General features: G+C 33.5%; 1 protein-coding gene across 1 annotated transcript; it reads right to left on the minus strand.

The window, feature by feature from the left end:
• Positions 1 to 11,988: 11,988 nt before the first annotated feature.
• On the minus strand, positions 11,989 to 18,587 carry LOC113715670 (lysine-specific demethylase JMJ30). Its single transcript, XM_027239987.2, has 6 exons — positions 17,940 to 18,587; positions 16,148 to 16,357; positions 14,861 to 14,995; positions 14,635 to 14,778; positions 12,915 to 13,007; positions 11,989 to 12,414 (listed from the first exon to the last, which is right to left on the minus strand). Exons 1-6 carry the CDS (start codon positions 18,447 to 18,449, stop codon positions 12,226 to 12,228), a joined length of 1,281 nt encoding a protein of 426 aa, XP_027095788.2. The 5' UTR covers positions 18,450 to 18,587; the 3' UTR covers positions 11,989 to 12,225.
• Positions 18,588 to 26,312: the final 7,725 nt, after the last annotated feature.

Raw genomic sequence — 26,312 nt, forward strand, 5'->3', positions numbered from 1 at the left:
CTCAAGATTCAACTTTCCAAAGATTGTCATGCAAAACTAAAATTTTCCGATTTCTTAAAGAATGAGTTTCGAGAACTCGCTACCTTTTTTTTGATATTGATTGAACGTTTTGAACTCGATCTCATGGAAGATGCTAGTCTCTCTCTCTTGGGACTTTAACTCCTAACTTTTGAACTTCGATTTTCGAGAAATTTAAGTTCTCTTTTGAGACATTGGCTTAGTCTAAATAAGTGTATATTCTTTCTTGTATGTTACATAGTCGTGAGTTTACGTGAGTGATGTGTGGTCACTATTTCTTCAGGTGCTCAAGTGAGTCTTGAAGAGAATCCCGGAGTGGACAACTAAAGACTTTACTCGCTCAATTACTTCTGAATTGGTGAGTATCAAGTGCATGAATTGTTGATAAATGCTTTAATTGTTAATTAAATATTATGGAATTGTTGATACGAGTGTGTACTTTATCGCACTCGTTCTTCCTTAAGTGATGCTACAATTGAATTGTGCTATGTGAATTGATATTCGAATTGTATGAAGTGAATTGCTATGTGAATTAAGTGAAGTGTTGCCATTGCAAATTACATTTGTGTTGACTTGACGTCGATCGAAGTAAATCTTATCAACAAATCATATTTTACTCATGGGGACGCCCTCGTCCTCTCTCTCTTTGAACTACGTGGTACTTAATACCTAAATACATATGATTGGTAATTGTACATGAACGCGTTTAACTCATGAGGTCTGAGCAGATGCATGTATCACACCGATTCGAGTGGGAGGTACCTCTCATACCGTCACAGTGCTATAATAGGTTCTCTGAACGATAGTATGTACCACACCAATTTGAATGGGAGGTACCTCTCATGTCGACTCAGAACCATAAACAAAGTATAAGTCGATTGAAGCGATGTCTCATCGACCACTGAGCGATAGTATGTACCATACCAATTTGGGTGGGAGGTACCTCTCATGTCGACTCAGAACCATAAATAAAGTATAAGTCGATTGGAGCGATGTCTCATCGACCACTGAGCGATAGTATGTACCACACTGATTCGGGTGAGAGGTACCTCTCATGTCGACTCAGAACCATAAACCTATAATTGATTCCCTGAGCGATAGCATGTACCACACCGATTCGGGTGGGAGGTACCTTTTATGTCGACTCAGAACCATAAATTGAGTAAGTGAAGTTCTACGGATTTAATTACCTATTCGGATGACGGAGTGTCATCACGAGGCGGTATTGGATTGAACTTTGACAAAACAAGTGGAAATTAGCTCTTGAGAGCTCCTGTATCCTACTCAAGTGTGTTTAATTGTTAATCGTAAATTACTTGAATTTTATAGCTTTATTTATTGTACAAATGTTATTGTTATTTGAACTATTCGCTTGCATGCCTTTCTTGACCTCATTGGGCATCAGCTCACCCTATTAATTTTGTTTTCCTTTATAGGGTCGGATTAAAAGATTTGGGGAGAAAAGCCGACTTGATTGCTTTTGGTTAGAATCATGGGATGTAATTGACTAGTCGAATTATAATGATTGTATATTTTGGGAATGTTGATGTAGTTTTGAGAACTTGTGATGTAAGACTTGAAGGTTTATTTAAGGAAGCGACCTTTCTCTACTTAGACTTATATTATCGGGTATTATCTTTAAATTTGGATTTGAATTGTATCAAGTCCTGGCGAGAGTTAGACAGGTGTCTCGCTGATACCTTTGGTTCGCCTTAGGGACAAGTGGGGACGTCACAGTGTGGCAGTTGTTGAAACTTGCTAACAGCTAATTAAAAGTGTGATTGCCAAGAAGAGGGATAGAACGGTGCATGGAGGACGCTGAAACTCACCAAAAGAGGGGAGATAGAAGGGTACATGACAGATACTGAGACTCTCTAACAATAAATTAAAAGTGTTTTCTAAATCTAAACTATTCAGTGGGATTGGAACCAAACCCAAATGTCTAGTAGGAGAAATGCAAAATCTACTCCAAGCCTAAACTATTGGTGGGATTAGGTTCGAGTCCAGACAACTAGTAGGAGAAATGAAAACGCAAGTTTTGGGTTACTAGACTAAAAAAATAAAATGTCGTGTAGACTAAAAATTAAAATGCAATACCATGCTATTGGGATAAATGAAATGCAAAATATGAGGCTACCAACTGTGAAGACAAATAAAATGTAATCTGCTCAAATATAATAAACGTAGAACACATGCAATGACACACTTGATGGACTTTTGCAATCTTTTGATTGTCCAATATTTAGAAGAAGAAAAGTTAAAGAAACAGATTTTTTCTATGAAAGAAAGTCAAAGTAACAGTTTTGAAATTTGAGAAATACAAGTGCAGTATAAGTACAATACAGTAGCCTCTTGATTTTCAAATTTTCTCCCAAAACAAATTTTGAATGCATTATTGAAGTCAAAGACCATTTCTTTTTAAGAATTACCTCAATATAAACCATGATTAACTAAAATAATTGTTGCATTTCTCACCCTTCTGAAAAAATATGAATAATAATCACATAATCCCATAGATCTAAACGGGACGGCCTTTTGGTGAAGAAAAATGCCACCTTTGACTCTTTGTGATGCCATCCATCAGGAACTTAACGCCGACAGAAAAACAACAGTGTGAAAAAAGACATTTTGGTGAAGAAAAATGCTAGCTCTGATCCCTTTTAATGTCATCAATCTAGAACTCAATGCTGGCAAAAGAGCAACTATATGAAAGGAAATCAACATAGTCACCAGTTTTTTTAAATTTGAGCACCTTTTGCTTCCCATTCATGGCTTTCTTGTGTTTCAAAACCACACTTCAGCGCTCTTTCAGATTCTCACTGAGGTTACCCCTACCCAATTTCACTTCTTTTTTTCTATTTTTTTGTTCTTTTTCCCTTTTTCGTTCTTCTTTTTTTCTTTTCCCTATTTTTCTCTTTTGTCTTTGTTTTGAAGAAAATTTGCCCTTTTAAGTTTTTACCTTGAGAGAAAGATAAGATTCCAAGAAAAAATCAATAATTTTAACCGTAGTCTTTTATTAGATCAGACATGTATTTTAGGATTGATGGCATCAGTAAGACAACCTACTCTTGCAAGTTTGGGAAAAGATATATTTATATCATTTGCCACTTAATTAAGAAAAATTCTTCTCAAAATATTGCAAAAGACAGAGATTGATAACATTTTGATTTTTGTAATGGGGTTCAGTAAGGTGTAAAAGAAAAATTAAAATTTGAAAGCAGATCATATAATGGGTTTGAAATATTTTTGAGATCGTATTTTTCAAAATTTGCCTCATTATAGGGCTGATAAGAACTAAAAACTTGCCCTAGTTTAATTCTAATTAGCCTTCTTTTTCTTCTCCTTTTTCTTATATATTTTTCTCTTACTTTTCCATTTCTCCTTCTTCTTCTTCTTTTCTTTTTTCTTTTCTTAAATAGAAATAGAGAAATAAAAATTTGTCCCAATGTGGAGTTTGAGATTTTCACGAGTTGTCAAGCAAAAAGAATAGTTTATTCTGAAAGTTCAAAGGAAAAAAACTAAAGGTAAAATATTCAAATGGAAAAGAAAGAAGGACCGCCTTTAGTCCAACATTAATTTGTAGCGGTTTTAAAAAATAATTTTCATAATCAAATGAAAAACTTTTTACACGTGTCTGAATTGATTGGTTAAGAAAAAACTTGTCCATCCATTTTCATGAGAATAAGTGTTCTAGGTAATGCTCTTTTTATAATTAATGGTCTTTGCCAATTTGGAGTGAATTTTCTTTTTGCTTCCTCTTGAACTAAAAAAATTCGTTTCAAAACCTTGTCTCCTACTTCAAATGGGCAAGATTTGACTTTCTTATTGTAAGTACAGACCATTCTTTGTTGATAACATTGTCTATGACAACCAGTAGTTAATCTCTTTTCATCAATTATAAATAACTACTCATGACATTCCCAAACCCATTCAGCTTCTTCAATTTGAGCATTCATCAAAATGCACAATGATGGAACCTTAATTTTGGCAAGCAATACTGCTTCCATTCTATATATGAGAGAATAAGAGTTGCCCTGACTTAGAAATGCAATCCCAAAATGAAGATGCTCGCTCTAAAAATTCAATGGCAAAATTTACAAAATTAAAGGAAAAAATTTTTTCCTCTCCTTTTTTTTCTTTTTCAAAATTGGTTGTTGAAGTAAGTACTCTTTCTAAATGGACAAACCATGCCTGCATTTTGCAATGCAGAATTATTACTATTTTATTCATGATTGGCCTTTGAATCAGCAAACTTTTGACTTGTGTTTCTTGATTTCAGTCATGAATACTTGCACATAGTATGGGATTTGCCAATGTACAGGATGCACTTGAATTTCTCAAGAAAATTTCTTTCTTTATTCGGAACAATGATGTAGCAATTACTACTCATGTAAAGTATTGACTTATCAAAGATCAAATTTTGAGTAATTGATTTGAAGGTGTATTAGCTTACTCTTGTGCATAGCACCACAAATGCATTACAAAAAAATTACTCCAAATTGGGCTATTTAATTGCAAAAATTTTAGTTCAAACGACTTTACATTTGATAAGAACAAGAATATTGTGCTCCATGAAATTTAGAAAACAATCAAATGCTAACATGTAATGTGTATTGGCGCATCACTAGTAGCATGCAAAATAATAGAAATTGCATTCCTCAAATGAACAACAGGCTTAAAAAAATGTCATGCTTAAACTCATGTAGAAAACCTATGACGAACCTCTTAAAATCATATCCAATTGCAATAAGTCTCTTCCTCTCTTAGGAATAGTGTTTAGGGTAAAGGACCACTCTTTCTTGTTAGCTCACCTTCAAAACCAATCAAGTGAATATTATTTTGGATTTTTGGGTGAATGAAAGAAACAATAGCTAAACACTGTACATTAGGATTCTTCTCAATTTTATGCCCAGATTGCATCTAAGTCATTCAATACCACATCTTGAAAAAAACAAATAGTTTCTCACCCTTATTTCTTATAAAAATCTAATCAACATATAAACTCTATGGGCTTGTAATATATGAGTAAAAAGATAGCAAAATATAATGAAACAAGTTATGATCTTGTGATCATGAGTGATTGATAAATCCTATAAAGATTGATCCCTATTTCACGTTACCATGAAAAATAAGTCAGCAATGGGTTTTATGAACTTGCAATGTGGTTTGACGATCATAATTAAAAGAAATATGATTTTCAAGAACGTTGCACTTAAGATTGCATTTCTTCCAAAATTGGCCCAGTCTTGGGTTTGAGCTCAAAGATCATAGACTCTATTTGACTTCTGCCTTTATTATTGGAGGGATTTGGGAATTAAATCCCTTTTCTTTTTTTTTTCTTTTTAATCTCTTTTTTTTTTTTGCTCTTTTTTTTCTTTTGCCCCTTTTGCTGATATCGAAGTCCAAATATTGATGGTAGAATCATAGCCCTTAACTTTTAGAAAATAGATAAATTTTTTATTTGATTTTTTTGAATACTTCACATCCTTCCCAGAAAATTTAGCATCTTTGCTATTATTGAAAAATCTCAAATCGCATACCTCAATGTGGGAGTACGATAATAAGTGCTTTTGAAACGAACCATCAATTTAGTCACGTGATAATCAAAATAAAGAACAACTCATTAGAAGAATCTATTCCCTTGCGATATTTGGAAATTCATTCAATGGAAGGGTGTGATCACCATGGCTCTTATTTGAAATGAAATTGTACTTCTAACAGCTCAAATGGGAGAACAAATGATAAAATCTGTATAGATATGAAAACGAACGTCCAAAGCATCATTCCAAATTCTAAAAAAAATAAAAGTAATGAACTTTTTGCTTTCAACAAGATACGGATTGAATCTGGTTAGATACATTGAAGCTTTTGAAAGTAAAAACTATTCCACTTTGAAGTGTGCCAACCAAGGTGACTGATTCTAGAGGCTTGATAAATTTGGGCAATATATGAATAGCAAAAATGAAAGAGAAAAGGCATCGTGCTTGGTCTGTTCAGACAAACTAACAAGATCGAGTGGCCCATTCAGAATTTTGGATTTTAGGTGCTCTCATTGAACTGTTTAGGCCACAAATTTAGTGCATGCAATTAGTTTAGAAAGTGAAATATGCACTTGTGAATTTCATGCCAAAAAATGGCAAAATTAAGAACCTCAACCTAGTCTTGTATTTAAAATCCATCATGAAGTTTCCGTATGAGTAAAGAGAATGGAATGCATATAAACATTTACAAAATTGCAAAGTAAGAATAGTCTAAATGACAAATTTATTAGTTTAAATGTTTGAAATAAAAATTTTGCTCAATTGGAGTACAAATGAGAAAAGAAAAAGAAAAATCTCTAAAGAACTCCTATCCACTCTCTCTCTCTCTCTCTTTGTGTGTATGTGTGTGTGTGTGTGTGTGTGTGTATCTCTCTCTCTCTCTCTCTCTCTCTCTCTCTCTCTCTCTTTTGGCACAAAATGTATTTGGAAAAACAACAGCTTTTTGATAAATAGACTTTTTAACCACTATGCCACAAAATATATTAGATGCTATAAACTTGTACTTCCAGATGAATTCTCCATATTTTGCATTGCAAGATCACCCAAGGATCATGTAATGCTTCCAATTTTCAAAACTTTATTAGACCAATTTTGTTGTCAAATATAGGAAAAAAATTTCTACCGTATTGAAACATCTTTTATAAATGCAGAAGATTGGCAAAAAGAAAAAGAAAAATACCCAAAGTTAGTAAGAAAAACTGCAAAATCAGTATGCATGTCCTAAAGGGAAGCCTTTATATACCAAGGGTTGGCCTAACATAAAAAATGCAATCATCCAGAGTATGCACCATACAATACTCGATGAATTCGATCAATTTATTGATATTTGACTGAAAAATAACCTTAAAATTGCCTATTTAGAAAGGCATGTGGGACGAGGACAAATTTTGAATGGATTGATTGCTTCAGTCGGTACATGAAGAGATGTCAAAGGTCAATTTAGTACGAAAGAGCCTATTCTTGAAAGGATTGCAACAACTTGACTGGTTTCTTTAGTGAAGCATGGATTGAGACTCTGAGAGAGAGTAAACTTGTTCAAGTGGATTAGATGGGATTAACAGTTCACTTAAAAATCAATTGGATTTTCTACCCATTTATGGCACAAAATCTCACAATTTTCATTACAATGTGTGTCGATGAACCTTATAAAATCAAAATTTGGCCTCAATATATTTATTATCTCAACAATGAGAAATCATGTTGAACTTCATCAACTTAGTGTCCTTGTGAAAAGAAATTTACTAATTTTTACAAAAATAGCCAAAAAGTGATTATCAGATACCATATTCTAGTGTACAAAAGTTGCTCCATAATCTTCAGTGCCATCATCATGGAATGGACCGGATCCTACCCTTAGTTTGCACACTATTTCTTTGGATAATACAAAAAATATAAACGTGCAGGTCTCATTGGATTATATATCCAAAACAATTCCTAACACGACATTCCCTAAATGGCATTCTCTCTATGATTAATACATAATGACAATTTATTAAGGCAAGTAAATACGTGAAATATTGTAATTGAAAATATGATCTAAAAGTACCCTATTTAGATGTCGAATTAAACCTAACAAGGAAATGCAATATATATATACATGGTTTTAATGCAATAAATTTAAATTTAAATATGTAATAACCTATCTAGAGAGACAGTTTGCTCCAAATAAGTACCACACCAAGGCTCTTATTTTGAAAGTTTATGAATGCAAGAAAGAAAACGAGACAAGATTAATTGATCAAATAACACATAAGCACACTAGAACAACAAATGGCACAAAAACATGTCTAGTGTTCCTAATAAGGTAAAGGGAACTCTATCCTAGGTAATTCTAAAATGGATGCATGAGATTGAGATTCACTAACGCATACAAACTCGATTAAGATTTCAGGTCCCCAAGTCTTTAGACCAAAGATTAAAAGGTCATCAATTCCAAGGTGTCTAGTTGGTGGCTTGAGCAATCCCCTAGGTGCTGCTATGGGTGCACTGCACACCATCCACGTAGCTAAAGAAATCGATCCTAATCCTATAAGGAAAAGTGCGATAGCACCCATGAAAAATTTAAAAAAAAAGGGATAAAAGTAATGCATGCACGTATGGAATGTTCTTTTGAGGGGAGGGATTAATACCATTAAACACACACTAATGCTCTAAGGTAACATCATCTCCATCTCAAATGCAATGTGCGATACAAGTAAATAAAGTAAATAAATAAACCATTCATCACATACACGGGAAAGGAGAAATGAATACGTAAAATCCAAAGTGAAAAATCCCAAAATGAAAAATGCAACCTAAGACATCCAAATGCCATATATGAAAAGGATTAAAAAATAAAATGTGAATAAACCAAGTGCCCACTAGTGATCCCCAGTGGAGTCGCCAAGTCATCGAACCCCATTTTTTGAAATAAAAAAGGTTTAATAAAAAAAATATGTTTGATTTTAGAAAATAAGAAACCAGCCTAAAATGGGACTTTTAAAATGTGACAGTTGGGTCCAAAAAGATAATCTAAAAGAGAGTTTTTTGAAAAAAAAAAAAAAAAGCAATCACCTTTTGGTATTGAGTTTAGGTGTATCAAATCATTAAAAAAATATTTTATAAAAATAAATCAAATAAATAGATAACTCTAAATTTTTGAAAATGAGAGAAAAACTATTTAAGAGGTACGATTGAAGAAAAGAAAGGTAAAGGTTCAATCAACTCAAACCTAAAGCACCTTTCAATCTAACCTAAATTAGTTGCGAGATTTAATCAAATTTTTTCTAATATAGCCCTCAAATTTATCACATTCGAATATTTTCTACATGGATGCAAATATAAATCTAAAAGGGTTATAGAAAGGGACAAAATGTTCCTTTAAGATCTAGTTAATACCAATCGCATTAATTGCAAAATCCAAGAAAAATCCCTTGAAGAAGTCACAAGCATGCAAAAATATGAGACTCAAAGAAATAAAAATTATAATGCACATATATAAGTATACATGACTAAAGAGAGGAGAATGCAACATAACGGGTACAGGGAACCTAACACTCGTGACATAATTTTTTTTCTTATAGAGAGGCAGCAGCGGGCTAAAGTTAAAAAAGTCATACTTGCTCATTTTCCATATTCGAAGGGTGACTTTTCTAATCTAGTCAAATAAATAAACTAATTTATCTTTCTAATTTCTTAAGTAAAATGCAAGTATAAATGACATGGTTCACGCATATGGGAATAAGAGAATAATATAAGAGAAAATATCATGCAAATAAGAAAAATAGCATAAACAAGAAAAAATGCATTAAAGTGCAATGAAGAATACACAAAGGATGAATTTAATACGTGGATAACCTAAGGGTTTAATATTGAACTAACCCATTTCTACAAGTTCTCACTAACATTGGACTAGTAATGAATTGGAAAAAGGCCATAATTAGCATTAGACTAGTGTGGTGATATCATGCACTCATTATTTATAATAATGAAACATATATAATATAATTAAAACAAATAAATACATACGAGCACATAGGACACATAGCATACAAGTATAATATTTAGTTGCAAAATTCTAAAGAAAGCAAGTAAAACACGTAAGTACATAAGTCACATAAACACACCATAACCCTATCTATTACATTAGGAGATCTAAATACAATCTAAAGGCGGGAACACAATAAAATAAACGTATCTAGCCTATCTAATACATTTGGAGACTTAAACACAACCTAAAGAGGAATACAAGTAAATAAATATTTCTAATCTATCTATTAAATTTGGGGATTTAATTACAATCTAAAATGGAGAAATATAAGAAAATAAACCTATTTAACTTATCTATTACATTTGTCTATCTAATTACAATTTTTGCAAAAAGAAAAATATAACCTATCTATTACATCTTGGGTATTCGAATACCTCTAAATGATTATAAAACTTAAATTAAATAAACATAAAAATGAATATAAACTTAAAGTAAATAAATAAAAGAAAACACATAAAAATATAAAACCATATAAGAGCACATAGGAACATATAATCGGAATTAAAAAGATAATATGGATACTTCTCTTTTGACATAATGGACTATAATGAGGAAAGAAGATTAACCTATTTATGCTAAAAAATAAACAATAGGATCAAAACACCAATTTAATTTGAAATACTTTAAAAGAGAATATAAAAATGTACTAAATTCACATTATCATGCTAAAGATGCAAATAAATTTAAAACACCCAAAATTGCAAGCTAAATGCATTTAAGAAAAGCATAATTAGCAATTTATAAAAGGAAACCATTATAATTGAGAAATCAAAAAACTGCTAGGGACAAAATTGCAAAGTTAAAAAGTTTTAGGGTCAAAACATAATTTTTAAAAAATTAGGGTCAAAAATTAAACAAAGACAAAGTCTAGGAGCCAAAATGAAATTAATATAAGGACTTAGATGAAAGAAAATAAAATTTTTTGGGCCACAATATGATTACACAAAAGTGTAAGGCCAAATTGTCAAGTATAATTTCTAATTGAAGTGAAATAAATAAAAAATAATTTTGGATCATTTTTAGTGTTTGAGGCACACTACTTTAGCCCAAAAGAAAAAAGGCAAATCATCTCATGTAAACAAACGAACTTAATCGAATGTCAAAGTCGGCTAAAAAAAATAACAAATGTACCTAATTTTGTTTCTAAAGCCCAACATCAAACCCAAAAAAAATAAAAACTCAGCCCAATACTTTTTCCATTTTTTCTCTCTTTTTTCTTTTTTTTTCTCTTTTTTTCTTTTCTTTGATATGAACAAATTTTAACGGAAAAAAAAAATACTCTTGGAGTGAAACACCGCTCCTCTACCTTCTTCTACCCCTTTTTCTTGAGAGATTTGTATGCATATGTGTTGCTATGTATAGAGCATGTCTTGAGATTGTGAGAGAAAGAGGTTGTGTGTGTTAGGTTGTGTTGGTATGATTGTATTTGTTTTTTATCAAGAAAAATCAACAAAAAGAGATGGGAGGTGGAGTGTTCAGTTGGGTTAATGGTATCTTAGTTGAGGAAAAAAGTGATTAGGGTGCGTGTTGATAGAGTTTTGTTAGGATTTTTTTTCTTTTCTTTTTCTATTTTTCTATTTTCTTTTTTATCTTCTTCTTTCTTCTTCTTCTTTTTTTTTTCAGATAAACCTACAAAAATAAGAAAAACACACATTAGAATGCAAAATAAATGACCCAAAGATAGATAAAAATTTAAAAAAATATTGAAACATTGTAAAAATTTGGTATCTACATGAACAAGCCAAAAAAAAAAAAAACTTATGAGGAAAAATTCGATCAGAGTGGTCAAATAGGATAAAACGATGATAATATAAAATGAACTTAGCATGTAAAGTGCAACTTATAAACATAGGGAACTTTAGCATAAACAAGCCTTCTTATTTTCTTCATTGATGGAAAAGAGGATTTTTACAATTACCCTTATCTATATGTTGGGAATGTAACTAGGATCAATTGTTGTCATCTCTTCATGAACGGGAAGATTGGATCGGCTTATCTTGGAGTTGATAAATGTAGACTTCTAAGACTAACGTGCAAATTGGAGTTTATGATTTGCGATGATATTAGCCATATGAAAATTAATATAAACAAAACAAGTTAACCCTTTTATATTCTTGAGTATAAATCAAATGCTAATGAAAGTTCTATTTCTTCTCCTTTGAGGAAAAAAAAAAAAAAAAAAAACTTTGTAAGCAATACACTAATATTAGACTTTAATCCGAGAAGCATTCTTGCGGTATTTTATTTTTCACTTCTAAATTTTGTTAGACGTCATTTGAATGACTAATTCTAATGTGATTATGGTGACAACCATTCTGACGCAAGTTGTTAGTATTAATTTTGCGAACATATTAGGTACAACTGCCATCACCTAACCAGAAAGACAGTGAGATCAGTCCCTGAACAACAGTATCATATACTGCCACTAGATTACTTGGTAGAAATATGTTCCTTTACATAATGATGAGCCAATGTTTACAAGCCAAAACTTGAGTCTAAAATTGTAATAGCAGCGCATGATATACAATGAAGCAATAACAGCATCCTTTGTTCATAGATTTCCTGTGTAGTAGTATTTTTGTTCGGTATACCAGAAAAAGTTATATGAAAGGTAAAAAGAAGAATAATATGTTCTAGTCAAGAAGCTGATGAGTTTGCAATGTCACTCCACCAAAAGCTTACCGAAAAGCTGGTAGTAAGCGACCTGACGTAATGCCACCACCTGGGAGGGATGTAAAGCATTTCACCTTCATTTAATATGCAGTCCAAAAATTCCAGATTGACAACCTTCGGGAATTCTTTCTCATCAACATTATCCAGATCAACCTTCAAAGATAAGTATAGAAAAAGTCAGGGTGGGGATACACGAGACCTTTTACGCACCAAAAGCCATCAGTGAAAGCACCATGTACCATGGAACATGAAGCCATGAAAAGAAATCATCTCGAGAAAAGGATCAGAGAGGCAGAAGAAATGTGCATCAATCATAGGCCAAAATTTGAACACTGGACTAATGAACAAAAGAAAGTATAATTGTAGGAAAAAGGAATATCATTCAAAGTTTAATAGGTGACTGATCCAACTATCCCATTAACCAATGTTAGTTCCATGTGCAGATCTAAAGCTCAAAAGCTTTACCACACACGTCTTGCATTTACGTCTTCTTCAAATCAACTGTAGTCCATAAGGGGTTATCTTTTCTTTGAGTTAGAAAACATCAAACCATCTGATACACAACTCAAGCATGTGAATATATAAACACAAAGTTTTCTTCTACTATTTGGAAGGTCACCATGATATCTTTTATAGGAAGATCAGATAGCTACCTGGCTGGAGTTGCGGAGCATGAATTCAGCATGTGGGTAAAGCTCTTCTGACAGAGAAGCAGGGTAAAGCCTGACATATTTTCTGCCAACAACCTGCATATATAAGAGGCAGAAAGTCGTCCATAATAATCAGACACAAAGTGGAATAGCAAATATAAGCCAGACAAAAGGCAAAAATCACTTCATTGAAATCATGAAACCAGTCAAACTATGCCCAAACATTGTTTTAAGGGCCAACAGCATGCGGACATAATCTGGTAAAAAGCAAAACAGTTCATGTAAAAGAAATGATTATCCTTACCATAACATGGGAAAATCAATAGATTTTTTTCACATTGGTTAGACTAATTATCTTTCAAGCTCCCAAAAAGAGTTCTACACCTCTCATTTCCGTTTTGGTAGATATTCACATGTAGCACACAACCACACAATGACAACAAAAACACACCATCCTGAGCCGAACATTTATAAAATCTCAGAAACAGAAAACCCTTCAATGCAATTAAAAGACTTCTAAAAACAAATAATAACCATGCCCAATTAGAACCTCAAAAAGCGTGTGAATCTTTTTAGTGTTATCTAGTCAGGAACAAATGAATTATGCTGCCGATCTGAAACTACCCAACCCTCATGAAAAGGAAGAAAAAAGAAAACCTTTGCCATGAGAATTTAAGAACTATAGTTTAGTAAAAGTTTGCTCGTGGTCTGCATTTGTACACTTCATAAAACTACTATGAAAAAGCAATCACTTTTTCTAATCCCCCATGTAGCAGATGAAGTTCCCTTCTTTGCACATTTTATATATAAAATCCCATAAAGTAACTGGATGCATTCAGCAAATCAATGGGGAAATGGGCAATGGATTTGCCTCATTACTTGTCAGAGATTTTTTTTTTTTCCAAATTCTACTTTTAAACAGAAAAATATCTGTACTTGGACATATGAATCATGCTTCAATGAAGATATTTCAAATTGATGATTTATATCCTTGCTAGAACCAAACAAAATTGAACTTTAGCTCAAAAAAAGGATTGGCCTGTCTACAAACACTTGCCCATTCATTAATGGTTTAAATTTAGTAAGCAGAATGGACACAATTTTAGTGATGCCTTATCTAGTTTGCCAATATGAACTTACATGACATAAAGATGATATGCATGTACATATGTGGTTTGTACACTTATACTGCATGAAGTCAACATAATGAGGAATTCCTACAACTTCTAATGAAGCTAAATGCAGAACTTTAACTATTGCTACATTGTCATTTTCTGCATTAATAAAGATAAATCAACTTTTAGGGGATTTAAAGCATGGAGATTTCTTTTGTCAATTAGGACCCTCTGTGAGACTTCTTTTTCTACCCCTGGGGGCTGGGACAGTAATAAAGACACCTTGAGATTATACAGAAGAGTTAATAATTGATTCATTTCATCAACAAACCTATACATACATCAAAAATGGTAACACAGCAAGAAATGAAATTGTGTTCCCAGTACAATACTGAATTCACCAAATCTGAATCATCAAAGATAATTAGTCAACAGGATGACAATCTTTCATATCCATTCACTGAAAGAATTGCATAAAAGAAAGGATGTGAAAATACGACTGAGAAGAAAAAGAAAAAGCTAATAAAAAGAAATTATAGGAATCAATTGAGAATGAATGAGAAGATACAATCCAGTTTCATTAGTTAAATTTATGACATCTACCATACCTGAGCAAGTATATTATGGTGTGGATCATGATGCAATGGTGTCACAGTGCCAGCAGGACCAAACCAAGCATTAAGAGACCTCATCTCTCCACCACCAGCAAAGCAATAGTCAGGAACAATGATATCGTGGCGCAACTCTTGTATCTATCGTTCAGATGCCGATCAGCCAGTAAGAGAAATAATCATTTGAAAAGGGTAGATTCCAAGAGGGGGGGGGGAAGCTTACCTGATCAAACAACTGATGTTGAGCTAAATATGTTGTGTCAGCAGAAGTACAGTCATCTGACTGAATCCTGTCAAGGAACTCAGAAAACGTAATAAGTTCCTGCTTCCAATCCTGGCATAGATAGTTTTTTCCAACCTGCAAGTTGTTGTAACCTTGCTTTAGCAATTAAAGAGAGAGATTTTATTCTAAAGCACCTATCCAATAAAAAAATCTGGATGGTAAAAAAATCTGGTTAGTAATGTTTTAAAAGATGTGTTTGGTATGTGCAGATTAGTACTGGGCACACACATGTAGGGATTTCTTTTCACCAAACAGTACTTTACATGAAATCTTTAACAAAGGCAAAGCATAAGCTGCTGCACTAAATATTTTAATGCCATACAGAAAAGAAAATAATAATTCCCCGGATCTTTGTCTCAATCTTGCATGAGTTGCTAATGTTTCTAAACAGTCCAACTCATTTAATGAATGTAAATGCCACCTGATTTAGAAGCGAACAAGAGCAGAACCTGGAATTTGGATAATGCAATGAACCAAAATTTACCTATTTTGTCACATTTGAAAATTTATTATCTGGTTTCAATATTGTGCATAAGCTCTAGAAACAAGTAGGAAAGCAAAATTAGAGACATTAATCTAACTAAAAATTTAATTTAACGGTCGAATTTTGCTAGACATGAAAGGGAAGCAATTACATCTTAACAGTTATCATGGCCAACGCAAGCAATTGCAGCCTCTGTTTCTTGCTCTATCAGTTTAAAGGTTGGCACTTTTCACCTACTATCACCGAAAATGAATATGCAAGGTGAAAAAGTTATATGAGTCATCGAAATTAAAAGAACAAAGATGCAGATTTCAGGAATTGCTATGAGGGAATGAGTGAAACATATTAAATAAATGCATAACAAACAGATGAGTGATCTGAGAAATACAAAATTTTCCCAGTGAATCCAGACACAACATGTAAAGGAAAAGAGTTTGAAATTAGCATTTCTTTTTTCTTATTTATTTAAATGACTTGGCACCATTTGGCTTCAGTAAAGCCTCTTAGGCTACTATTTTATTACCTGCAAGGAAAAACCTCAAGTAGGTTAGTAACTTCCAAGGGATGACATATACTGATAATTTCCTCTAATTGTGCACCAAATATACCACATAAAGTCAGTAGTAGAAGTGTAAGGGGACCAAGAATAAAATCCTCACACTGACCACCAAGTAAAAAAGTGAACTGCAGCAATGATAACACGGAATAGACATCAGATACTCCACTGACTGAAAGAACAATACCTCAACTGGAATGGTGCGAAAACCAGCAATCCTTTTTAGGTAGTTCATGTTGTTCCACTTACTTTTAGCTGGCCAGTCAGCCATACAATCACTGATTATCACAGGAAAGCCAGGTAGAAAATAGTCATGCAGGAATGCCTCCAAGGACAGAGATGATCTTCTCCCAACCATATTAGAGGACAATGACTTGACTGGTAAAAGATGCTGTAACTGCAAAAAAATTTGAATTCAAAGGGGAACAGAATAAGTTGGTCACATCCAAGAAAAGCCAAGTACAGCCATATTAACCACTTATTTCACAAGGGAAGCAAACAACTTTCTAAAAAACATCAAATAGACATTGTCTGGAATGCTGCAAAAGTTTTTTCATTAAAAAGATCAATCAATTAACCATTATGATTGCAAACATAATCAATCCAAAAAATAACTTTGGAAGCCAGCAAGAATCACCAAAAAGTCACACTCATCAGTAATTCCAAGACGATAATTTTTTTTTTAAGCAAGGGATGAGATTTAAGAAGTGGGAACGCACAATGGGGATTTGAACCGACAACCTCTGATTCCTGGGTCCTCAACCCTAGCCACTAGATCAAGGCCTCCTTGGCTTCTTTTGGTTTCAAAAACCAAAATTATGCATCCAACATTTTGCACTTTATCACTATAACAGGGATTTCATTTTTTGTTACAACAAACACAACAAGATCAATGAGTACCGTGCGGCCAAGCTGACTGCAAACAAGCACATGGCTTTAAATGCAGAAGATGCATAGACATCAAGGATAGAATTGCCCAAAACAATGAGTTTCATTTGCATGTCGAAATTGCAAAAAACTAGACTGCTTCATTCTAGCAGGTTCTTTAATATATTAACTTGACAGATTTCAGTATCACTCTAAAGTTTCTTAAAATTTTCCTTCAAGCCATCCTCAGTACAAATAGGCAGTCTTCCAATTACAGGCTTCTCAGAAGTTTCAGCAGTTTGATTTATGAAATGCTTGCAAATCAAATTGTTTAGCTGGAATTCAAGAATGAATTAACTATCAACCAGAACATTAAAGTCCTTGAGAATCATTGTAGTCATAACAATCCAATATGTGTGGAAAAGCCTACAGAAAAGTACCAGTCAACAATCCAGTTGATGACAAAGTTGATAAAGAATAACAAGGTGTGTCAAACCTGCAAAAAATCAGTGTTTCTTGCACATGGTTCTCTTTGGATTTATTCCTTCTCAGAATTCATGAACCAAACGTTTACAAATTTCCAAGTTACAATCTCAACAAAAGAAGCCATATTAAGCACTCGTTATTCCTTAGAATGTTGACGCTTCAAAAACTCATCTAACATCCAATACGAGTAAAGCCATGATGCCATTCGTAAACATTCTTAGATCCCTTAGCCACTATGCCATTGTTTTTTCCCAAAACTGTACTTGCTTATCTTTAGATTTGAACATGACTCATGAAGGTAACCACCAATAAATGGATGCCTTATTCTTGCAAGTCAGTTAATACAACAATAACAATAAATACAAAATGCAAAAACAATCTGGGAAAATGACAATTAAGCATAAGAAACAAAATATAATCGATTACCATTACTCGTACGAATAAACAAACACAGCCCACGTATTTAAACAGCACAATTACGAGAAAAACAGGTACCTTAACGATCAAATCAACGACGATTGTACCCTATGCTTTATCAATTGGACATCTCCACAGCATACCGCTATTTCCATTAAAGAAAACCAAATTAATAATAAAAATACTAGAGTAACGAAAACGAACCTCACCTCCGCCACGTCAACTTCTTCACTGACAAAAAGTTTCGACTGCTTATCGTCCTTCCCATCATCTTCGCTCCCAAGCTTCGAAGTGGCAATTGTTAAACGCGCTCTCTTCGACGCTGTTTTGATAGCAGAATTCAAATCGTCTCTCAAGCTCAAACCACCCATGATCAGCCCCATATCGAGTGCTCTCAGAGCAAGACTAAACTCGGCGGCGGCGTAATGCAGCTTGGCCACGTGGAGGCACGCCATTGCATAGGCGTCTCTCCAGACGGGGACCACCGAGTGCCACGGCCCGCTGTGCAATTGCTCCCACGCCATCTCCTTCGCCCCCTCCGCCGCCCTCATGTCCCCACCGGAGGCTAACATCGCCATCCTGACGTAAGCATAGCCACCCTCCTCCGTTATCCGCTGGAACAAATTCGGTCGCTCCGAGTCGAGAACTGGAGTTTCGAGGACATCTTTCTCCGCCTCCACGGCACAGGCGGTGGAGCCGGTGGTGTCAGTGGCGGACATTGGTGGTTGCCGGTGGTTCTAGAAAGTTCTCTTGGGGAGTGTCTGTTAGTTGTTTGTTGAAATGACTGAGAGACAGAGATATTTTATGTGGGGAGCGGTTGGGTTTTGATTGATTGGTCCTTCTAATGATGAGTAGAGAAATATATTTACATGTTGGAAATATCTAAGCGGAATAAGATCTGAGGTGGGGTCAGGTGGTAGTGGTTGTGACGTGGATACAAGCTCTCGTGCCAGGCATGAATACGTGGAGAAATCTCGAGCGCTGGAAGGCTTCTTCTATAATAAAATTTTTTCAAATATAATTTTACAATAATATACAAATAATAATAATTCAAAAAATATTTCATTCATATAATATATTAAATATTTTAAAAAATATTTATAATAAAAGTTTTTCATATAAAATTTTTCAAAAATATCCCCAAAAACAGTTAATCCAAACGGAGTTTCCCAATTCAAATTACCAATTATTCAAATTTAGATTAGATATTAAGTATGAAAAGTTACATAACGGTGCACCAAAATCCTTGTGATGTTTTTGTAGTTGTATTAAACAATGAAAATAAACCATAATTTTAGCTTGGTGACTAAGCGACAATGAGTCTTTTTTTTTTTTTTTTTTGCTTTGGGTACTAATTGAACCAGAGTGGCAATGTCATTAGTTTCAAAAAAATATATTACCGTGTAACTCTGTGTTGCCTCAACTTGCTGTGTTTGTAATGACTTGTTATGCACCAAAATGTGCCGCTCATGAACAAATTCAGAAGGAAATTCAATCTTTTGTGAGTAATACTAATATGTGTCAGAAAAAAAGTCTATTTAATTGTAAAATATAGGAATAGTTATAGAATAGCAAAAGATATAGGACTCAACACAATAAAGATGGGAGAATTGCATATACTCTCATGCCTATGATGAAATAAACAAGCCATTATCTCATGCATAGAATATTATTAACACGATGAATGAGTTCTGAAAAATCAAATCAAACAATTGCATAATGAAAATATTTCAAGTGTAAAATAAGTTTTAAGTCAACAATATATACAAGAATATAACATCATTGTTTTTCTTTTTCTTTTTCTTTTTTGCATAAAAGGAACTTTAAAAAATTGTACAATCATATCTAGATACAAAATCAGAATAAAATCCCAAATAGTCATCTTGCCACAATTCAAAAATGGTGTGGAATAACATTACAATAAAAGACATCCCTATTTCTAGCATCCTATATATCAATAAGATGGTCTAACACCCGATTTGCTCCACGGTATACATGCTTTGATCAAGACTTGCTGAAAAAATATGACGAGATACCTGCAATCAGATATAACCATAGCATATTGTAAGTAGTAGTATCAAATTAGCTTAAAAGATTAAAAAGAGCATCAACTTCCAATTTTAGTTTGAAGCAATTATCTTCTATAGCTATCTTTAGTCCTCTCAATCTCAAAAGTTCAGCCAGAAGGTTAGAAGCTATTCGTAGTTTTTTACTGATCCTATGATTCAAAGTCCATCTCAATTCCTTATAACTCCAACAACTCTAAGATTACCTTCTGAAATCCCACCAGTTATAAGTTTTCAAAAACCATCTTTAGGAGGAGTCTATATAATCATAACTTTAGATTTTTCCCTAGTTATGGTCTATTTGGGTCCTAAAAAGGAGTAATCAGAGGTATTTGAAAGACGAGATGATTGAGATTTGCCAACATAAAAAGATTACATTTGTTTTGATAATTTAGCAAGAACCAACAAGTGAAAGAAATCACAGTGCCCCAAGGAACTTAGAAAAAGGGGAAAGAGAAGGGATACGGGACAGTTGTCATCTAAATAACAAGTATTTGGTAGGAATACACCTTTCAGAATAGCATTTGTGGCCAAACTGTTCATCCACCATCAAATCTAACAGATTTTGCCACTTTAATCTCTTTTTCCCACAATTAGTTGAAAATCATTCAAAATTATAATTAAAATTTCAAACTAAAGTCACCAAAAGATGAAATAAGTTCATTTTCTTTGGAAATCAAAACAAGTAGACAGGAACAAGAATCAAGAAATTGATGATTTAAAAAGTTTAGCAACATTTGAATCATGATGAGAACAAACAAGTAAGCTCAAACAACAATTGAACAAGAGCTGAGAAAATTGAGAAATCATTGTCAAGAAATAATCAAAATAGATTATACTCAGTAAAATGCAAAATCAAGAAGATACCAATATATTAAGTCAGAATATGATCTGCTTTGTCTTACAAGCAAACAACAACTAATGGAAGTTCAATATCTTTGGAAACCAAAAAAGGTGGATAGGAACAAGAACCAATAAATTGATTATTTAAGAAATTTAGTAACATCTGAATCATGATGGCAACAAAAGAGTAGGCGATCAAGTAAATTGAATAAGAGCTGAGAAATTTGAATAATCGTTGTTCAGAACCATCAAAGCACATTATACTCAGTAATACCACTGTTTTTAGACTCAGCACAGACCGGCCAGTCCGATCGGTTGAACCAGGAACAGGCCAAGCATCCGATCTGAGTCTCTTTAAAAAACCAGCAGTCAAATAACCAGTCAAACCCAATCAAAATGCAGGTTTGACTGGAAACCGCTAGAACCGAAAAGAACCCAGTTGTATGCAAAATGCATTGCTATCCGTACACATGGTGTCCCTATCCTTCAAAGATCGTGCCAGCTCCGTCCTCGCTGAGTTTGTCGACACCAACATATACGCGAATACCTTCGCCAAAAAACTGATGGCGTATCTACACCAAGATCTTAAATAAAAGGAAAAGAAATCATAGTAGTATAAAATAATGGAAATGGTAAACGCACTTGATCGTGGATGAAGTCGAACCAGACCTATAAAACCTCAGGAAAAAGAGTAGTCCCCTCGGAGATTTGCCAAATTTTCTAAGCCTTTCCTGCAACTTAGTTCTTAAAGAACCCAGTTGTATGCAAAATGCATTGCTATCCGTACACATGGTGTCCCTATGCTTCAAAGATCGTGCTAGCTCCGTCCTTGCTGAGTTTGCCGACACCAACATATACGCGAATACCTTCGCCAAAAAACTGATGGCGTATCAACACCAAGATCTTAAATAAAAGGAAAAGAAGATTTCTCTTTCTAATCATATTCATAGTAGTATAAAATAATGGAAATGGTAAACGCACTTGATCGTGGATGAAGTCGAACCAGACCTATAAAACCTCAGGAAAAAGAGTAGTCCCCTCGGAGATTTGCCAAATTTTCTAAGCCTTTCCTGCAACTTAGTTCTTAAAGAATCCAGTTGTATGCAAAATGCATTGCTATCCGTACACATGGTGTCCCTATCCTTCAAAGATCATGCTAGCTCCGTCCTCGCTGAGTTTGCCGACACCAACATATACGCGAATACCTTCGCCAAAAAACTGATGGCGTATCAACACCAAGATCTTAAATAAAAGGAAAAGAAGATTTCTCTTTCTAATCATATTCATAGTAGTATAAAATAATGGAAATGGTAAACGCACTTGATCGTGGATGAAGTCGAACCAGACCTATAAAACCTCAGGAAAAAGAGTAGTCCCCTCGGAGATTTGCCAAATTTTCTAAGCCTTTCCTGCAACTTAGTTCTTAAAGAATCCAGTGGTATGCAAAATGCATTGCTATCCGTACACATGGTGTCCCTATCCTTCAAAGATCGTGCTAGCTCCGTCCTCGCTGAGTTTGCCGACACCAACATATACGCGAATACCTTCGCCAAAAAACTGATGGCGTATCAACACCAAGATCTTAAATAAAAGGAAAAGAAAATTTCTCTTTCTAATCATATTCATAGTAGTATAAAATAATGGAAATGGTAAACGCACTTGATCGTGGATGAAGTCGAACCAGACCTATAAAACCTCAGGAAAAAGAGTAGTCCCCTCGGAGATTTGCCAAATTTTCTAAGCCTTTCCTGCAACTTAGTTCTTGAAATATTTGAAATCGAATAGGAGGAAAAAAAAAGAATAGAGCAAAGAAAGGAAGAGAAGAGAAAGAAGGGTAACAGGAAAATAACAAAGAATAATAGAGTTTTCATGCGTGTTTGATTTGCGAGGGATAAAGAATAAGAAAAGAGTTACGGTAAATGGGAGGAAAAATGAAAAGCATGAAGGATAAGAGAAGAGTTGTGTGAATGGAAAGAAACAGAAGAGATCAGAAAAAGTGAAAAGCAAAGGAAGGGGCCGGCGGCTTACATTATATTAAGTTTGGTAGTTTCAAAAAATTTTAAATAATTTTAATTTGACCCCATATTATTTTAATAAGTATAAAATCAACCCATTATATTTTTTTAAGTTACAATTTTACCTATAACTTTTAAATTTTTTAAGTGCGGTTCTTTTGGACTAAATCCAAACTCATCATATATGTATTTAAAGTTACAAACCACCCATTTAAAGGGAATTTTATATGCTATTTTAATTATATATTATTAATATATTTATGACATCATCCGATTCGACCCTTGTTGAATCCGATCAAATCCATTGACCCCTAATCCCTCAGTTTGGCTGAGTCAATACTCAGTCCGAGTCTAAAAACATAGAGTAATACATAAAATCAAGAAGATACGAATATATTAAGCATGAATATGATTCGCCTCATCTTACAACCAAAAACAACTAACATAAGTTTCACCTTCTAAGAAACGAGACACAACACCATATAATCAAGCTAAATAACCAAAAAAAGGGAAAGAAACAACTATGTATTCTCCAATTTAGACCCAAAGTTCATAGCATACCTTCTCTATCACTAACAAAATCCAATTCATTAAACATGTTCTCATATCTAGACAAACACCACATCCATGTACCAATCTAGCACCAGGTTAAAAAATTATATTATGACCCCTGCCTGACAACTCTCCGTTTCGCTTCCTTTTGTCCTTTCCTACCATAGAGTAGTCCATTTTTTGTCTACTCGTGTCTAAACTTGAACAAAAGGACAACAATGAAAATTCGGGATTGGAATTCTAGTACTCTACATTGACAACCAAAAGATACATTAAGGTAGAGGAAAAGTTCAATGCACTGTAGCAATAAAACCCAGAAGGGCCACAACCACCAAAAAAAAAATTTAAGGCACTTCCAGATCATAGGATTTACATTTATTGAGGCGCATATGGAAGTTTAAATTATATTTGCTTATTAGGGCTTTGAAACCTAACCAACAGCAAATATCCAACCCTGGCTTCCTTAATTCCATGACAAGATTTGTTTTCATTCTTGTAGAAGAAACAAAACTTTAATTAAAGTTCAATATGATGCAATAGAATAAGAAAACATGTAAGTTATTAAACTTACAATGCCAGGGAGACTACCTTACTTACCTTCATCATAGCTAATACCAAGGTTTGAAATATTTATACTTTGTGATAGGAACTAAATTTTTAATAGTCAAAGTTCAATGCACTGCACAAATTAGATTTTAATTTCAATCAATAGAACATTATGAGGATTACTGTCATCTGTTTGTCATGCCAGATATTGTTGAATATAGAGTCAATATTGCCATTAACTAATAACTTTTAGTTTCAATTATGGAATTCAATCTATCTATGGAAATTTTTACATGCTGAAAGACCTTTTGTAGGATATAATTCCTATGATCGCATTAGATATTGAACATTTTTTAGATTTAAAGACAGGAACAAATAGAGTTAACAGGTACACACCTGAGCTTGTGCAGCTAGCAATCCTAAATCTTTCCACATAAAAGGACCTGAAAGTCAAGACTATTATCCATGACTTTGTCCTGTAGCACAGAATGGAAAATAATAAATTAACATTTAAAATTGCCGCCTTTGAAGATGAGGACCTCAAAACACCCATTACAGTTCTTTATAATCACAAAAACCCAATCCCTTTCTCATAAATTTCAATAAATATGAAGATGTCCAAGATCTGCATATGCCACCTTAATTCAAGAACTAAAGGAAAAATGAGCTTTTATTTTGTTATTAAGAAAAAGGAGACATCTAATAAATAGTATATAAGCAAATTTATTTGCCTAGAAGATTCTTCTAAATAAGAAAAAAATTATTATTTACCTATCCAAAGATGAATAATGCTAAAAGCTCAGACCAATTGGAAAAACCTAATTCTCTTGGCTGCCTGTCTACACAGAATGAGAGTATGGAGAAAAAATTAGGAATAGTATACGCAAAATTTTTTTGTGTTAAGCAAAATAAAATTTTGGGAAAAATACCCGAAATAAATATCAAAGGAGACAAAAATCAAGAGGCAACAAAGAACTAGAATATTCTGGAGATAGATTCTTCAAACTTTCTTGCATTTATATTTAATTCTTTCAACTTTCTTATACTCTTTGTCAGTGGAGGGAGGAGGGGTTGAAACGGTGAGAGATATGAGTCAAAGTCTATAATCAAATTAATAATTTACTTACTGTTTCAAGCCAATGGTTAAAATCTAATTGAGGCTTCCTTTGACCAGCTATAAACACAAAAAATCATTTATGATTGCTACCATAACCAAGGGAAAAAAATGCAGAAAGTACTTGGGTCATTTATCCACTTGAGATTTATTAACATATCTAGTCTATGCGGGAATGGGGAGGTTTTCAATCGAGTTCTGATTGCTGACGTGGCGGGCTTCCATTGGCCGATTGGTGGTCGTCTGCTTCGTGTGAATTCGCTCGCGTGAATTTGTCGTCCAGCCGATTGTTTCTTTTCTTTGTTTTGCTTGGACGTCTGGCTTGGAAGTCTGCCGCTAAATTCTGGCCCCACGTGCCTTTGGTTTTTTTCCTTTTCTTTTTTTTATTGGATTGGAAGTGCTTTATTATTGGAAAAAATTGGCAACTCAATAACAAGCACTTCCAAATGGCATTGCCAGTAATTATACTAACATAACTTGTTATTGGAAGTGCTTGTGCTTGAAAGTGCCATAAAAAAAGACGTGCCAATTATTGGAACTGCTTGTTATTGGACGTCAAAATGGCAGCTTGTTATTGATTCCCCGCTATTAATTGTTATTATTTATTTATTTATTTATTATTTTGGCTCCATTTTTTTAACCCAATAAATCGCATTTACTTACCAATTTTTTATAGTTAATTGTTAATAACTAATTAATAGTGTCTTTTTTTACCCAACAAATCACGTTTAATTAATAACTTTCTTGCAATTATTAACAAAAAATGAGCTTTTTTGTGCTTGTCCAAAAAATCACATTTAATTACCTTTTTTTCAAAATTTATTAAAAAATGTCCTCTTTTACTTTGGGTTGGCCAACAAAATCACATTTACTTACCTATTTTTATAATTATTAATATTTTTTTTACCCAACAAATCGCTTTTAATTACCAATTCTGTGTAGTTATTAGCCAAAATTTAACCTCTTTTTTTTGCATGCCAATCAAATCACATTTGGTTGCCTTTTTTAACAATTAATTGTTAATTAATTCATTAATAACATTACTTTTTTGTTGCCTAACAAATCACAATTAATTACCAATTAATTACCAATTTGTTGCAATTAATTGTTATTTAATTAATATGTCTACCTTGCTCCAGCTTCAGAAAACGCTTCTCATTAGTCTTTTCTTCTTTGCTTTTGGTAGCCTTAATTAATTGATTCGTAATTAACTACTTTTCTAAATTAACATGCTTAATTACCAATTCTTTGCAATTAATTATGGACCATTTGTTTGTAGCCGGTATTTTGTTTGTTTGGTTTTGATGCATACTTTCTCGATTTCTTCGTCCGCCGCTTCACACTTCTTGTCACCAACCTCTTTTTGTTGACGGTTGATTGTACCTGAGCTATTCACTATATTACCCATCCCTTCTGACTGCATTTACGCTTCCACTCAAAAGCTCT

Source organism: Coffea arabica, chromosome 1c (assembly GCF_036785885.1).
Source record: "Coffea arabica cultivar ET-39 chromosome 1c, Coffea Arabica ET-39 HiFi, whole genome shotgun sequence".
NCBI lineage: Eukaryota > Viridiplantae > Streptophyta > Magnoliopsida > Gentianales > Rubiaceae > Coffea > Coffea arabica.

What these genes read in the sequence shown, in the direction of transcription:
- LOC113715670 (XM_027239987.2), bottom strand. Translation starts at nt 18,449, where the DNA reads ATGTCCGCCACTGACACCACCGGCTCCACCGCCTGTGCCGTGGAGGCG. An exon ending in TTCGCACCATTCCAGTTGAG is followed by an intron (nt 14,996 to 16,147) that starts GTATTGTTCTTT and finishes AACAACTTGCAG; the next exon opens with GTTGGAAAAAACTATCTATG. An exon ending in TGCTCCGCAACTCCAGCCAG is followed by an intron (nt 12,415 to 12,914) that starts GTAGCTATCTGA and finishes TTATCTTTGAAG; the next exon opens with GTTGATCTGGATAATGTTGA.